Raw genomic sequence first — 17,833 nt, forward strand, 5'->3', positions numbered from 1 at the left:
CACGCCTGAAAGATCTCTAAGAACTAAATTAATTAATTAAGAACTTAACTAAGTCCTTAAATAAATGATGGTTAATGATTATCTGGCCTGATCCCTGATTTGCCTTCAGCCTCTGTATTGTTGTTATTTTCTGGATAAACTGCTCGCCATTGTTTAAATGCAAATTTTTTCCCTCTTAATGGGAAAGTATTGATGAAACTACCAAATCTCTGTCAGAAAGAATTAAATCAGTGAAATTTCACAATAAGATCAAAAAAAGAAAGAAGTGTCAAAGAGAAATTAACTTTAAAATACCAACTATTTAATAGCCACAATTAGCTAATCTGAGAACCAGGTGAGCCTCAGGTAGCATTTTGAAAAAATGCATTATATGAGGAGGAAAATGAAAGTATAGTTTACAAATGTAAATTTTAGACCTATTTCTATATATGTTGTATTACAATAATTTTCACTAGTAAACCTACCTAAAAAAGAGAAATATTGCTAAGATTTTCAGGATTTTTAAAACAATCTTGAGTGAGGGGAGATGACTTCTAAATAGGGCACAGAAGCCAGAAGTTACACAATACCGAGAAAAATACTGCAGAATTTTACCAAATAAGCATTAATGCAACAACAACAACAAAAAACAACTCAAAGCAAAAGTCAGCACATGGAGGCAGAGCTGCAAACCATAGGCGGGGTAAAAGGCAAGTTTCTCCATATTAAAAAGCTCTTTGTGAAAGCATTGAGGAGAATACTCATGGCTAATGTGGTATAATTGTAACGTTTTTTTAAATTAGGAGAGGTCTACCCATTTATCTGTAGAGAATTGCTTTAATACAATGTGATTATACATTTTGTAGAATGTTATTATGAAGCTGCTAAAAATGATTATCTCAAAGAGATGTCCATGATGAGCTAATAGAGACAGGTGTGTTGCTAAGTAAGATACATAATGTAACCTCATTTTATTCAAAATAACAGTGTAGAGTGTCTGTTTGTTTGAAGGCAGATGGGTAACACTGGTTAACTAGAATTGGCCGAAAGTGCTAAGGATACAATATTAACTTTTCCAGAAGTCATCTTTATGTTGGCCTGCTCACTGTAATGAGTATGCATTACTTGTAATTTTTTTATTGATAAAGAATATTTTAGGGACTGGAATGTAGCTTAGTGGTACAGTACTTGCCTCATGTGGTGGTTTGGGTCCCAGCGCTGGATGGATGGATGGATGGACTGACAGACTGATAGACTTTAAAAGACATGAAAGAGACAGTGAGACCAGTGCATAAAAGAGACAAGCTCATAACTAGGTACTTCTCAGAAAAGCAAGTGCACTGGCTGTTGAACATCAGAAGCTTATAATTAAAGAAATACAAGTCAAAACAGCAGTAAAATGGTTTTTAGATTGACCAGGTTTTAAAATTTTTGATAAATTTTTGCAGTTAGCAGCTAGACCATTCTTATGCAGATTCAGGGGAAATAGGCATTGGAGCAGATGTTTTAGGAAACTGTTAGGTAGAGTTTATTTACATTTTAATTACTTTATGACTTGGAATCCTACTTGCAGAATTTTATCCTGGGGATCTATTCGTGCATGCACAATCGTTTATGATAGCAAAGCTCGAAACAAAACAAAAAAGTTTGTTAAAGTCTCTGTGTGACCACACGTTGGAATACTGTGCGGCTGTAGCGAGGTAGACAAGACTGCTTTTTCATGAAACGCGGTGCATCACGTCTGTAAAGTATGTGTAGTTTTACTTTGCCTCTGTGTACATGACCATACACAGGAACTATGGGAGAGACGTCGGTGCATTGGGTTAATGATATTTACCCAAAAATGACAGTAGGGGCTAAAGCATGAGGCACATTGAATTCAAGTACATAGTCTTTTGTATCTTCTCAATTTTTTGCCATATGCATGTTATTTTTATAATCTTTAAATGATTTCTGAAAAGCCATTGCCAAGAAAGTTCCTCAAATTGAATAAATTGATCTTTATGAAAATCTTAAAAAGGAAAATTAAAATGCTCAAATTCAGCTTTTTCCTTGTAATTATGAATGATTGTTACAATAGCATGCTGGTGCTGGCCCAAGGGCTGCCCGCCTGCCCTGCGTGACCCCCCGGGCCGGGGCTCCGTTTCCTCTCAGGAGCCGGTGTCCTCCCCGGCAGAGTCCAGCCTGCCCGGCCACCCAGCCGTTGCTACGCCCAGCTCTGTGCTGCAGGCCCGCGGTCCGGCTGGGAGGTCCCCGCATCGCCGTCTTCCCGAGGAGCCGGCCAGCCAAGCTGCGCCCGCCAGCCTGCATTCCCACTTCATTTCTTTCTTAGCACTTCCCATTCCGAGATGACTGTGCCATGGTTCACGCTGACGTTTGACTATTAACTGAAGCAGGTAATCTGAAATTCTAAGAATGTACGTCTCCCTCCTGGGATCGGAGAAAGCATTTTCATTTTGAGTGAGGGAAAAAAAAGCCCATAAACATCATTATTGTTCTTAAATTGACATTTAAGGAAAAAGAAGGTGCCTCTTACATCCATAGGGTATTTTGTGCCCTGAGCATCCTGATCCTGTCATAACCCTTGGAGTCCCGTTTGTTGATGCATCTCGGACGCTGTCTGGGAAGTCAGCCCGGCCTGGTGGGCCCTCTGGTCCTGCTGTCCCTTTCTGCCTACAGCCACTTGCAGAGCCCCGCACCGTCCTGGGCCTCGCCAGGTAAGAACCACAATGTTTAGGGCTAAGTGCCAACCCCAAGTCCCTACCCCACTCCCTAACCCCAGCCCTTGCTGCAGCTCCGTTGGCACAGCCTAAGGAGGGCGGAAGGCTTTGTCTTCCTTTTCCTTAAAGATAAAATGAGTGATGACTTCTAATTTCAGAAGTGGCGTTTTGATGTTTTTATTTTAACTCTTTATATTTTCTTTAAAAATAAGTAACTAAATTTAACCTGCAGCTTTTTGTGTTGGCACTAGTTTATCTCAGTACTTTCTTAATAACTTTCATAATTTTCATCTTAAAAGGACAGACCTATGTATACTGATGTTTTCAATTTTTGCATCCTTAAAAAGCAAGCACATTTTTCATAAACTTGTTTTTATATATTGTTATTTTATATACTTACTTATATACTACTGTTTTCTATAAACTTACTAAAAGTTTATGAACTTTTTGGATATTTCTTCTAGAAATATAGATTTGCTATCAGAGCCTCCAGCCAGTTTATTTAAAATATTTTAGAATGTTAATATCATCATTACAAAAGTTCAGAGTATACAAATGACATATTTTGATTCTTACTCTGTATGAGTTTTGGAGTTTAATTATATTTTCAACATTTTTCCAATAATAGAATGTTAATCACTGAAGATATGGAAATAAGTAAATTAAAGGTAAACATATGGCAATATGTGTAAAATATTTTAACTATGAGTAATATACTTTATTTACAGTACTTCCTGAATTGTATAGAAAATACTAAAGGAAAGGTTGCTGAAATATGTTAGAAATGGATTATTTGGTACCATGGTGAAATTATGGCTCCTACTATGTGAGGATCTATTCGAGAGAGAAGCTGCGGCAAAGGAACAGAATTCTCCCAGTTAGGGAGAAAAGCTAAGCATGAAAATTAAACACGCAACGCCTTCCCACAGCCGTACATAGCAGCTCTCGGATTCAACCCAGGAGACATCGTGGCATTGACTGTGTTTCCTGTATTTCAGTAAAAATGCTTCTGCAGACCAGAGCAGGGCGGATGTTGATTTTATTGAAGTAGTTCATGTTCTTTCGAGAATACCTCTGCTTTTTGTTGAGTTTTACTCCGTATTCTTCATTGTCATCTTTGGTCTTCTATCATGATTTTAATCTAATCTTTGTGTTTTAAAACTTTAGTTGCCAGACTGTTTCATGACACAACTTCCGGCAGTCTCCAAACCATAAATTGCAGGCAGAAGGCAGAAAGGAGGGAAGGGGGCCACGTGGTAGCTTTCTCTCGACATCTGTTGAGATAGTCACGGAACCTGTTTGTTCTTATCACAAGCCACACGTGCACTCATTTCTTATGTAAAAATGCAAATCTACGAAAGGCTGCAGTTTCACATTATAAGGTAGTTTAATTAATCACCTCAGTCCTCTTGGTTGGTTAGATTTACATTAGATGTCAAGAGAAAGATCTAAGTTTACGTAATGCAGCTTAACCCGAACCCCCATATTATTGGCCCCAACTATTTAAACATCATCTATTTTCTTGAACTCTCTTGCTATTAATTCATCATTTAGTAATTGGAATGGCAGTCATAGTATTTAACTATTTTTCCATTGCAGCTTCCTTAATTTAGCATTCATTTTATTGATCATGCCTTTAAAACAACCTGTCGCCCACTCTGAAGCACAGTGATAACTGCCTTACTGCACATCAAGAAATGAATCCTTCTCAAGTGCTGCCAGTGGCTCAATACCCAAAAGAGACCTGTACTGAGGATCTGCTGGATTGGGTAATGAGATACCAGTGTGCTCTGTGTACACTGAGGAGGCAAAGTTCACTTTCTTTTATAAAAATTTAATTAGACCTACTTGATTTCTCGGTTAAAGAGCTCTGAGGAAGGCCCTCAGAAGGCCAGAAATGATTTTCTCAAAGCTCTTTTTCCTCTGCTCAGCTGTCTAGACAAATATTTAACCGAACTGCAGTTGAGACCCCAACCCTCCAAAGTTTCAAGGCAGCACATCTGACGTGAAAAAATCCGAGCGTGTTTCCTGGGTGATTGGTGTTTACCTGGTACATATTGAGCACTCTACAGATAATGGTTGACTGGTAGGGTCTTACTGGCTGAGCCTGGCAAGACGCACCCCAAGAGCTTATTTTTAAACCTGTTGGGCAGAAACACTTCATAGTGTGCTTATAAATACCTCAGAATTCCTACCGAAGGCTAACATTGCTTTTGGCATAATGGATAGTGAGCTGTTCATGCCAGTGGTAATTTCTCCATTGCTTTGGCTGTCCTAAGATCAGTGATACCAGACTTAACTTGCATAGGCCAAGTAAACTCTCCCAAATTATTATCAGCCTCAAGTGGCCAGTATTTTTGTTTCACTGAAAACTGTGGTGGGGGAACCTACCTGCTGTCATCATTTCATCTATAAGGACAAACTCAACATCACAAACATTAGGAAGAACATAAAATCAGAATAGAGAACAGTCTTTAAGATGAATGAAATGTGGCCTCAGAGAATTTGTCCCCTGTTCTTGTCTCCACTGCACCATAGCTTAGCTCCTAGAACGCACAACTGGAGACCACTTCAAGTCCAATGGTAGACCATGGGGTCATCCTACAGCAGAATCCTTTTCTTAAACTGCATCTCAGAATGCACGTGTGGAGTGCCATTAAATACTGAATTATATTATTGAAATATGTTTGGAGTGGAAGCCAGTGAGTCAGCCCTATTTTTGCTTTTTGATTTTATTAAATCAAGCATGTTTCTTGGCAGTGTTTAAACTTCGGGAATTACACCATTGCATCAAGCAGGGCTCGGTCCCAGATGATCTCGGAGTCCAGTAGAAGTGGACGGTCCTCACCAGGCCGGTGACGGAGAGACTGAACTGGAGAATCATTAGAAGCCTGGAGTCTGTGGGTTTCATATGGTTTGGTGCATAGATGACCCACTCACCCATAGAGTGAAAGACAAAGAGATGAACAACCATGACCCAGTTTCACTGTAGTCTTAGTGTCTTCGAGCCTTATCTTAGAACAGTGTTATGTATTAAACTCTTAGAGTAATGAAACAGTTGTATCAAAAATCAAAGGAAAGGGGCTAGGGATGTAGCTCAGTCCCACCGCACCTGCCTTGCAAGTACAAGGTCCTGAGTTCAATCCCTGGTACCAAGAAAAAGAAAAAAAATCAAAGGAAGGAGGAATTTCACAGAGATGGCTGACAAACTGTTTTAATGTATTGCCATTTATGAAGATGGAATGTACTATGCTTCTTTTCTACTCTCAGATTTGTTAGAAAAGTGTCTGGATATAAATGATTGCTATAGTTATCCTATCCCAGTTTTAAAGGACTTGGTGCAGCGACTTACACAGATAGATGTGAAATACCCCAACAACTCCAGGCAACCCAGTGTGGTGGGATAGGAGAAGCCCGCCCAGAAAGAGAAAGAGCACTATAAATAGTGGACATGTTAGGCCTACAGTGCACATCCTCAAAGTGTCTTCATTATCAGTTTCAGCAGTTAAACTAACATCTTCTAGCTGAAAGCAATGTAGACAGTTTTGTCTGAAAATAAGTTAGTTTTAAAAAGAAACTAGCTGAACATACCACTGAATTTTTGATAGTGGCCTTAAAATAGCTTTGGTGTTCATCAGTAGGGTATGTTTAAATAAATAGAATCTATCCATTCAGTCAGATACTATGCACTCAACAGTGTGATGATGTACATTGATTGGCATAGACAATGTCTGTGAAAATTGCAGTGCACATTCGAGGCAGTGGGTAGAACGTGGCAAATGTGTGTGCACATGCAGACCAAAATGCTCCCTCTGGCTCCGCCAGCCTTTTCAGTGGTGTTTCCTGAACATCTGTTTCCTGATAGGATGTGTCAGTTTGCCCAGTCACTGAACAGAAACTGCATTCCACCTGCCTACAGGCTGTTGGTAGCAGTTAGCAAGCAGATCTTTCCCACAGGCCCACCGGAAAAGGGAATGAGGGCTCCTTGGGACCTTGGGCGTAAGTTGCTTCCGGGAACTAGGGAGGGTTTTTCCCCATCTCCTGCTTTGCAACTCTGCCTTCCCCACAGTTCAAGCTGCATGCAAAGGAAGCAGTACCTACAGTCACAGTGAACGGATGTAATAAGTATTCAGTTTGAGCTCCATCTACAGTAACTACACATGATGAGAGTAGCAACATGCTACGGATTTTAAGCGTAGTTTTGGCCCCCGCTTTACACTTTGAGTGTAGAGATTCCAAGAAGGATAAATTAGAGTCATTTGCAAGAAAATGGATGCACCTTGAGACCATAACGTTAAGTGAAATAAATTAGACCCGCCAGCTTAAGTATCTCGTGGTTTCTCTTACATGAGAAACTCAAAGCATGGATAAAGAAAAGAGCAAAGTAAAAGACACATAACAGGACAAAGGAAATGTGGAAATTCCTTGGGCACTTAACCCACATGCTGCACTCATGGTCCTGGTGGAATTCCTCATGTCCTCCCACGCTCGCCCCTCGAATTGTTAGTCCAACGCTTCCTGAGACCTTAGAATGCATATAATGAAGCAGCAGCCACCCTGCAAGCCTTTTCAGGAGGAGACGTTTCTAAGTGAAGCTGAAATTGCTTCATCTCAAAGTCAGTTAGCTTTGGGAATATCACTAAATGAAACAGTCATTCATGAAATTTCTAATTATTCTTTACTAATTTGTGCTGAAATCCAAAAGGAACAGTGTCAAATTATGTGCTCTTTTGAATTAAATATCCCTGTGTGCCATTCCATTTGCATACATGAATAAGGCTGAACAGTAACATACAGCATGGGGGAGCTTATTTCTCCAAAAAGTGATGACTTTGTCACCCCCAGGACTAAACTGTATTACAGACCATGAATTTGAAGTGAGTTGTTTCACTAATCAGCTAATCAGAAATCGTTCAGGCAGGAACCCTCAAGAAAATTATTATTTATTTTTATTCTTCATTCTTGAATGAAAATTCATTTCCCATCTTACAGAGAACAGCAAGTAGCAAGGAACGTAAATCGAAAGCCATAGCTAGTCAAAACTGCAGCCCTATATAATGCTTTGTTGATGTATGCATCTGACACTTCGAGAATTGTTTCTCTTTTATAAAATCTTTATGTGTGGCATTCAGTTATACTAAGTAGCCAAATAAATGCATTAATGATCCAGATTATATCCCAGTAGTCAACTGTAACATATACCTTTAGTTCCCTGCATTTGTGCCTCTTTTGAAAGCATACACCATCAATGCAGAAAGGTCCCCAGCTACTTGAGTCATTGCAGACCTTGAGAGGTGGCGCTGCCCGGTGGGATTCGGTTGGGAGTGGAACAGCGCCATTAGTGTGGTGGCTCCAACCTGTGCCCCATGAACCGTTCCCGGGAGAAAGGAAAGGCAGCCCCTTGCCTCCCGGAGCTGAGGTCAGTAAGTAATTAGGCTTTCTTGCTTTTGAGTACAACAGGATGAAGATGTACTTTGCTCTGCTGATGAACTACATCCAGATTAAAACCTTAAAATCGCATTCTGTATTTCCAGAGGAATCACAGTGACTCAGTTCTTTAAAAGGCATGTTTCTGATTGCCAAAATCATTTTTGTTGTGATGTTTTATTTTCAAATAATTATTACCTTTGTAGAACATTGAAAATTTAAGTTAAATTAAAAATTTGAAACATACGTGTTAAATAACATTCCAGGTTAAAATGTAAGAACTAGGAATTGAAGGAGACAAACCAGTAAGGCTGGAGTTTTATGACAATTGGAAGTTCTATTTCAGATTCTTTGAACCAGTCACTTGGCAGTGCCCCCACCTTGTTAATCGCCTTCTTGGGTATGTTTCCATATGCCGATGCTGTTGTGGCTCAAAATGTAGTCATTATAGTAAGATTGGGAACGTGTAAATAGTCCTCTCTTTCATGCTGCTCTTATAGAACTAATACTTTCTGCATACAAACTATGATTTGTCTTTAAAGGGGTTTTCTGAAATTTATTCATATTTATAAAATAGGGCAGATAAAGAACACTGCAGCTGCCTATAAAGTACTGTGACAGTGGATCATAAGGTAAAGACACATAAGTCTCCTGCTACCGGAGAGGAGGGCCATTGGGGTGCAGAGATATAAAATGCTGGACTCTGGTGACCTGGGACTCCAGGACCTCATGGACCCAGACCCAGAGAGAACTTCCCCCCGGACTCATTTCCTTGGCCACAGACCCCCATTTCAGGGCCGACTGCCCACCACCCACATAGCACTTCATCCTCGAGGGTGTGCAGATTCTTCAGTGGACTCAGAATCTGAGACACAACAGATCTGAGAAGTCATTTTGCCTGTGGCCCTCCTCCTGTGACCTGGTGCCTGTTTGCTGCACAGAACTGGCAGCCGCCTCTCCCAGAGACACACCTGCCACAGCTCACCTGGGTGTGTGCCCCGAGGGTACACAGGTCAGTCTGCAGGTCTTGGCAGGGGACCGCACTAGCATCTAGAGAGGGCTGTGCCCTCCGGTGTCCTGAACCACTTCCGACATACTGTGGTTAGAGTGGGTGCAGCTCCGGGCCTGGGACACACTGGTTCCCTAGGTGGAATGAGTGGTGGCCACCGCCATGCCGTCATGTCTCATGCCATGCATGCTGGGGCAGCTTCTTTCTGTGAGTGTGATACACGCGTCTAAGGCTCTTGCTGTAAGTAAACAGTGATAGAAAAGAACGCAGTTTTCCCTCAGAGATGAATATCAGAAGAAGGAGGGAGAGAAAGTACATAACCCTTTTAAAATCTTATTTTGAATATGTTGAAGAATCTCTGTGTCTCTGGTTTTCTCTTGATTCACCACATTAATGGCAAGGAGGAAATGCATGGATCCAAAAGCAGTTTGAGTCTTAGGTAGCATAGTCAAACGTCTCCGCTTGCACACCGAAGCTTGCCGTCACAGACTGCAGTGCTCTGAACTGCAAAGAGCACATCCCTGGTGACCAGGCAGGCCTGAGCCTCCCCGGAACCCTGTGCTCCTCCCTTTTAGGACCAGAGCTGTCATCCCCTCTTGCTGTGAGGAGCCTTGGGTCACAACTTTGTTTTACTATTTCTCCATGACATAGAAACTTGTAGCTTTGCCTGTTAGGTTATTGACTTGATTCAGGCATGAAACACCTGGACGACAGATGGATGCTCCTGACGTGAATGGCCAGCCACCACACGCATGGCCAGGTGTTAATGACCTGAGAGCAGCTATCCATCCCACGTGGATGGCTGGACATTCTTGCTCTCTAAACCAACTATGCAGCTAAAAACGGACACCTTCCCAGAACCTACAATTTAAGACATTTTCTAAAACACATGAATACATGATCTTCAGGTCCCTGTGTTTTCAGGTTTCTGTGTGCTTTCATTAGATGTAACTGTTCATCTGTGTTTGAAAGAAAATCAGTATTGGGGTCTAAAAAGGAGCAGGGGTAAGAGTGAGGCTGGCCCCGGATTTCAGGCACCAGCTGCCCTGCCCATTGACCTTTGCTTGTCCTTCAGCAGCTAGGTGGCCGTGGCAAGGACAGGGCTGGCAGGGTGTACCCAGGCAGAGGAAGTTGATCAGGAAGTTTGGCTGGCAGCAAGGGCAGCATTTAAATAGGATCTGGAAAGAGAAGAGTCTGAACTCCACGAGCCTCCAGGACCTGGCCCCGTGCTGGCTGCCGGCTGGTCCTTCTGCCTTGAGTCCCTCTCGCCTCACTGGTGCTGAGCCTGGAGAAGCAGCTGGGGGAGGGGGTCCTCCTTGCTGTGCTCCTGGCTTTGGTCTGTGCATCTCACTGTAGACCCTGCCTCTGGGCGCTCGCAGAGCTCCTGCTGGTCTTGGCTTCTGCCATGTTCCACGGAATCCTTGATGCTCCCGTCTGTGTCTCATCACTCTGTAAAGGCTTTGAGAAAAGAGTGATTTATGACCATGCCTATAGCCAGTGCTGTGCATAGCCCCCACAACAAGCGTGCACCTGAACCAACACAAAAATGGGCAATTTGGCTATCAGAAAAGAAATTTATTGGTCTGAAGAATCATTGGCTTTATTACTCATCTGAATTATCACATACGTCTTAAAGTTTTAAGTGGTTCTTCACAAATAAAGTATACTCGAGAGTTTGACATGTGTCAAGAGTCGCTCTATGTACTTTCGTGTGTATACATATTTATGGCTCTTTTTAAAAGACTAGCTCTTTTGAAAAGGCATTTCTCAGGTTGGGGGTATAGCTCAATGGTAGAGCTCTTACCTGGCATGCATGAGGTCTTGGGTTTGATCCCCAGCACTACAATAAAAATAAAAGCATTTCTCCCGGAAAGCAATGAGCCATAAGGCAATAATGTTTAAAGTCCATGCTTTTGACCTCTTCTACATTTGTATAACACGGTTTTGTTGAGACTCTTGAGCATAGATTACATAAGATAGGCAATGAGTGCCTTAGAGAATACATTGGGAAAACAGATGGAACAATGTGAAGATAAACATTAAAACCAGAAATCTAGTAAGTGGAAGCAGGACATGAAGGTTGAAGTATATAATAAGTATTTGAAATTTATCTTCATCCAAATAAAATTCTGTATGTGGTAGACATCTAAAATCTCATGGAATCTGTATTAGTGTGGTAAATTGTATTACTATAATAAAATACCCCAGGTAACCAAGTTAAAGAGAATAGTCCATTGTGGCTCACGGTTTGGAGGTCATAGCCCGTGGTCGGCCGGCCCCGTTGCTTGGGCGCCTGTGACAAGGACAGGTATGGGGAAGCCGCTGACTCCATGGTAGCCAGGAAGGACAGCGGGAGGGCTCCCCTCCTCAGAGGGTGCATCCCCAGTGACAGCCCTCCCGAGTGCCCTCCTAGGGCCTTCTCCCACTGCCTGTCAGACACGGGCTTTGGGACTCCAAGATCCGGGCCACAGCAGCACCTCGGGCCGACGTCAACTAAACGTGGAAGAGTCTTGTGTGGAGTGGGGTGTGGGAGGCGTTTGGCTCTGGCTCTGTTTTATTTTCTACTTGGAGTGACTGCATCTCTGTGTAGCATCTGTGCTTTCTGAAATATTTGTTCATCAACAGCGAGCAGACAACCACTTCTTTCTCGGGTCAACACCAGTTTTCCATTTGCAGATAATAAAAGCCTAGAACCAAGGGGCAAAATCCCCGCCTGGTTTTAGCGCACCAGCGTGGACTCCTTCCTGGATGTGAAAGGCCGCCTCTCGCTCCTCGTGGACGTGTGGGGCGGGCCTGTCTGACCAGTACCCCTGTCCTCTCTCCAGTGGCATCGGGAGGAACTGGCCCTGGGCCTCCGGAGGCAGCAGCATCCTGGCAGAATTCGGGACGCTGCACCTGGAGTTCATGCACCTGAGCCACCTGTCGGGAGACCCCGTCTTCGCTGAGAAGGTGACGCCTCCTGTGCCGCCGGCCGAGCTCTGCCGCCAGGAGAGGGCACAGGTGGTGGGGACCGCAGCTACCCAAGGCCCCCGGGAATGGGGGGGCTGGCGACACACTTGCTCTCTGTACCCCAAATACCTCATCTGTCGCCTTTTTCCTCATCTGAAGATACAGCTTCTGTACGGGCTGCGTGAGCCATGCGTGGGAGGACTTCAGAGTTTTACAGAGGGGAGGCAGGCGTCGAACTGATCTGTGTTCAGGGGCAAACCGTAGCTGTTGGGTGGATTCGCATTCACCTCACCACGCACCCTCGGCCTGCGCCCCACCTCGGTTCCCTAAGAGCCGCTTCCCTTGAGCGTTGCCTGTTGTCTTCCCCTCCTGTCCCGCCTCGCCGGAGCCCTGTCCACCTGATTCCCTTCCTGTCACGGCTCTCGCCCCCTGCATGGCGCCCCTGGAGGGAGGCCTCCCGCTCCTCGGTGGCTCCTCAGGCCCGGCCCGTACGTGTCAGAGCCCCAGCCCTCGCCACTGCCTGCTGAGCCCTGCTGAGCCCTGCTGTCCCTGGCCAGGCTCAGCCCCTGCGGGACCCCGACTCCTCACCTGCACTGAGAGGCCAGCTCAGGACGCTCCACTGCAGTGCCCGGTCCACACTCGGCCCCAGGGGGCCTCAGCCCCCCAGCAGAGGACACCTCGCATCTCCAGTGGCTCAGGCCACACATAGAGCATCGTCCTGCCTCTTTTTCCGTTTTGTTTTTCCAACTGGGCTTCCTCGGCAGGCCCGTCCCCAGCTGTGTACGTCTGTGTGTCAGGAAGTCCTTGGTTAGGGTGGATCTCAATCAGTGTGACAGCGTTCGCTTACTGCTGCTATGTTTGTGATAATGAGCTGATGGTAACTGTCTTTGTTCTAACTCTGCAACATTAAAATCAACTCATTTTGTCTAAAGTGGAAAAATATAATCAAGAGAGGAAGAATGGCATGAAAATTTTTTCTTCTATTTTCATAGTAACGTTTCCTTTTCTGCTGTAGGTGATGAATATCCGAAAAGTGCTGAACAAACTGAAAAAACCGAAAGGCCTTTACCCTAACTATCTGAACCCCAGCAGTGGACAGTGGGGTCAACGTAAGTCCCTCGGCTCTCGGTGGTGGGTGCAGAGGGAGGGTCCGGGAGGAGGCCCGGGAGGAGGCTCGGGAGGGGTGGGGCGGGGCAGGGGCTCCTGACCTTCGGCTCTGTGTAGGCCGGCGGCACTGGCACCGGCAGGAAACTGCTGTCTCTTCCACTGGGAGTGCAAGTGTGGGCACAAGCAAGCACACCCAAACCATGACGGGAGGAGACCTTTCCCAGGTGTGGGGCGGCCTGTGGAGGGGCAGTGTCCCTCTTGTTCTGGCGACGTGGCTTTTACAGAGCAGCTGGATCATTCTACATGCAGAGCTGGGGAACTGGAAGCACAAGCCGTGGTTCCTGGCCTTAATTTTAAGCTACCAGATAAAGATTCTTTTTTTTTTTTTTTTTTTGGTACCGGGGATCGAACTCAGGTCCTTGCGCTTGCGCAGCAGGCGTCGAAACCACTGAGCTAAATCCCCAGCCCCAGATAAAGATTCTTGATGGGAGAATTACCTTTAATGTGGGGGTGAGTGTCATACGAAGACTTCTGCTGCTAGGAACCTGGCTTCTGACGTCAGACAGTTATGTGCAGGGTACACACCTGAGCCAGTCTGGAGACGCAGTGGTAGATTAAGTAGCAACTGAAAACAAGTGAAGACTATTCGGTGAATGCCCAGCTATGGGAGGGCTTCGCACTGCCTTCATATTTTACTCCAATTTGTGTTTATATGTACATACCATCCTTAGATGACCATGCTGCACTCGTTATAAGTGCTTTTCCTGAAGAATAACTTACTTAGGGAAACGTCCACGCCTCTGTGTCGGTGGTAGTCCTGGAAGGCCCCACTGCTGAGCCCTCAGGACCGTAATGAGGACTGCCACTGATGTCCGCATGGTCCGCAGGTTCTGCAAGCTCTGGGGCCTTCTAGGGACCACAAGGTCAAACGTATTTTACGAAAGCACGAAGACTCTGTGCCTTTGGTGTTGTGCTGATGCTCACACGCACGCTGCATGGGGATGCAGAAACTGCAGAGACCCCTGTGAGTGCCAGGGCCGACCCCGCGGCTCAGGGCTCGCCGCTCTGTGCTCTTTACCACTGCTTGAAAGAGCCAGCTCCACCTGTGAGTGTTCTTAGGGAGGCAGCAAAACGGCTGTCGGCGCGGTGCACATCGGCCCGGCGTAGGGCAGTGCGAAGTCGGGGTGATGAGGTGAAGAAAGCACACAAAGCGTCCCGCTGCCTAGTGCAGAGCAGTTGGCCGAGGGAAGGCCCCGCTGGGGGCCGCCTGTCGATTCCTCACTGGCACTGGTTATTGGCTGTCCCTGGGACGCCTGTGACTTGTTTCCTGGTCACCACTTTTGCTTGGCAGAATTCCTAAAAACAACTGGTTATTCAGACTTGGGTGATTGGCAGGCATGTTCTCGAAAATGCGCCTGTCTCTTCAAGGAAGAGTGACGGAATTTGAGCCAATGACAAAAGTCAGGTTTCTCACTAAAAATTAGATTTTTGGAAAACATGGATCTGCCACCGCAAGTTTGACACCAGCAGTCCTCTGATGAGGTTGGTGTTGATACTAACAAACGTGGTGGTGATGTCATACCGTGGACTACGTCAACACTTGGAAGACTTGCATAACTCAGAGATGCAGGATGTTCCAGTGGCCAGTGCTGCTGTTATAAAATCACACATGGGAAAAATATCGACTCAAATACAAGATAGGCCAATAGATTCTAGTGGAACTGAGTACAAAATTTTTTTGGTGTAATTCCTAATTCTACATTGCAACTAACCTTTAAAAAAAACGCTTAACCTTTAAAAACATCACTTGTCTAGTTTTGTAGTACCAAAGAGAAAAGACTATTCAAATACTCTTCCAACAGTAAAACGGTGAGGCTGACTTTTCTTTGTATATTTTAGCCAGGACGGCAGATAGCAGTTGATTGAAATTAGAGCAGATACGGGAACCCAGCTGTATTCTAGTAAAGCAGACATTAAGGAGATTTGCAAAATTATTAAACAGGGTCATCGTCCGACTATTTTTATACAGTGTAACATTTTATGAAAAACATCTATTTATATGAACATAGTGGCTATAATAATTGCTATTTTTAATGAATTAATGCAAAGATTTTTAAATGCGGTTTTAATTTTCCACTATGGTAAATACTGATAGTGCTCACGTCAGCAGATTCGTCAGAGTACTTGTTTACTTGTAAGCATGTAAAAGCGCTGGGATAAAGTTTGAAGACCACAGAGTACTGGGGTGAGCGACAGTACAGTTCTCTAAGAGGGTGACTGTTTTGGTTCTCATCACAGGGTTCAAATGTTGAAAGCAGAAGAGTCACTTTGCTTTACTGTTTTATTTCTTTAGGGTTTGGAAGTCGCTATGAAGAGGGACCAAACAGCCAGTTGAACGGGGAACCGTGGCTTCCCCTTCGGGGTCACCTGTGTTCTGTGTATTTGGGCGCCTTCCTGGCACAGGGAGCCCTTTCTGTTTGGATTGGTTGTGGGCAGTCTGCGGGTGGAGAACACACAGACTGATCAGCCTCGTGTCCTTCCCCCATCTTCCGTCCTGTTTCCAGCCCCGAGAAGACACGCTTAGTTTGCCATCCTTTAATCAAGGCCACTTGGCCATGTCTAGGCTTTGCTTGGCTGTTTCCTCATCCTCCTATTCCTTATCCCAGCCTGGCTGTCATTTCTTCCGGAAGCGTCTCCTTCTAAGGCCCGTGTGGGATTTGTCAGCATCCACTCCTGGTCAGCTACTTCCTGTCCCGCCCCGCAGCACTTTGGGTACTTCCTGTCACGACCCCTTTCCTGGTGACTCACATATGTCCCATCTTTCTTCTGAGAGCTCTGGAGGAGGGTGGCCAGTCAGGCACACTGGGCAGTCCACCACACAGCGTCTTGGGCTCTGGTTCCTGTTTTTAAGCTGCTCTTTCTCCACAGCTGTGGCTCCAAGGCAGCATCCTGAGCAGTTCACTGGCAGTGTAAACACAGTCTGTGAGACCAGTGCTAGCTGCGGCCTCTGTGTCTCCATACAGAGCACTTTGCTTTCTATGACGTGTGTGTGTGTGTGTGGTCCCCAGAGCCGGTGAGGGATTACTTCAGAGGGAGAAATTCAGGTCCAGGTGAGGCAAGTTGACTGTAGGACAGCTAGGCAGGAAACACCTCCCCTGTCCCTCCTGACTGACAGTGGGAGGCTCTGCCTGCTGCGAAGCCGATGCCTCCCCCAGGTCCGCTTCGCTGTTGTGTGGACTCTGTCGCCTGCATGTGCGTCGTGCAGACTGGGGAGCTCAGTGAGCTCATTATCAAGAAGGTGTATTTTCACTTCTGCTCCTTCCCTTTTTTTCCAAATGTGAATTTTTTATAAGCAGAGAATACGGAAACTAACACTTGACAAAATTAATGAGAACAAACACTACTGCCCAACCCCTTTTTTAAACAAATCTCCAAATTCCATGCTTGCTTCCTCCGCTCAGTACAGAATTGTAACCTGGGGGAAATACCCACGCTGCTGCTGGCTGCTGGTTTTTACTCATTGCTGTAACTCGAAGGACACGTCTGGACCGGGACCGGTGTTGCCTGTCCCAGATGGTGACAGTCAGCGGACAGCGACTCGCTTCCCCATGCATCACTCGTGTCTGCCTCCTGTGACCAAGTCCGTACTGAGAGAGCTTGCTGTTGGTGAGCTGGTGCCTAGGCTGCTTAGCTTGTAGGTGTCAGAGGTTCCTGTAGTGATTTGTTTAGGAAGCTGTAAAGGTCACTTCCAACCCTATTTTAAGAATTTGACCTTAGAAACACATTTTTCCATTAAGATTAATATAATTCTGGACTTTCTACAGTAAGGAAATTGCATATTTAAGTAGTTAAAACTATGACCCTTCTAGCTTGAGGGTACAGGCCTCATGAAGGTTGATTTAGGAGAATTTTCACTTCATTGCTTGCTCGTTGAGGGCAGCATACTTTCCGGGAGCTGGCGTGGGCCTGGTCTCTGCTGTCCTGGATCACGATTTTATGGGGCGGGGGAAGCCGTTCTCCCACACTATGAAGTCCAGGGCTGGTGGACAAGTGTGCTCTTCGAAGGCTGGGCATGGGAGCCGTGGGTGTCGAGGGCTCCTGTGAGGAAGTCCAGCGTCCGGCACAAAGCTGCAAGCACGTGCACTCGGGCAGAGAGCAGGGCCTGGGAGCCGGAGCGGCAGTGCATGATGTTTTCAAGAACCGAAGGGCTGTGTGCCAGCGGTCAGGGAGCAGGCAGGGTGGCCACGGTGGTGCAGAGGATGCTGGGGTCTCGCAGGGCCTCCGGGCTCCAGAGAAAGCCTGAGAGGCCTGGGTGATGAGACTCATGGTCAGGCGAGCGCCGAGTAGGCACACGGGCAGAGCTTCCACGCGAGGATCGCATCCCGGGCCTTCCGGTCCTGTGCAGCAGCCAAGGGCACCTGGGGCTGCCTGCCGGATTTTCTGTGCTTCAGAAAATGTAAGTGGAAATAACACCCACGCCATAGGAAAAGCTGGAAATGAGAAAATGACTGCTGCAGATGCAGAGGTGGAGCAGGAGGAAGCGTGAGCCAGCACTGCCCTGGGAAGGACAGAGAGGCGTGGACGGGCTTGGGGCCGCGGGAAAGTGGGGCTCGGAGTCTGGGGACGCCTGTGGGGTGACTGT

At 45.7% G+C, this 17,833-nt stretch overlaps 1 protein-coding gene across 1 annotated transcript in view; it reads left to right on the forward strand.

Moving 5' to 3' along the window:
- Man1a1 (mannosidase alpha class 1A member 1) overlaps positions 1 to 17,833 on the forward strand; it is a 130,822-nt gene that overhangs the window by 96,607 nt on the left and 16,382 nt on the right. Inside the window, exons 7-8 of the mRNA XM_004860186.4 lie at positions 11,961 to 12,084; positions 13,100 to 13,193. Coding sequence (XP_004860243.2) covers positions 11,961 to 12,084; positions 13,100 to 13,193 — 218 coding nt within the window. The remainder of the gene's footprint in view (positions 1 to 11,960; positions 12,085 to 13,099; positions 13,194 to 17,833) is intronic.

This window comes from Heterocephalus glaber, unplaced genomic scaffold (assembly GCF_053883595.1).
Source record: "Heterocephalus glaber isolate CG9 unplaced genomic scaffold, H.glaber_assembly_v1.0 deba00001550, whole genome shotgun sequence".
NCBI lineage: Eukaryota > Metazoa > Chordata > Mammalia > Rodentia > Bathyergidae > Heterocephalus > Heterocephalus glaber.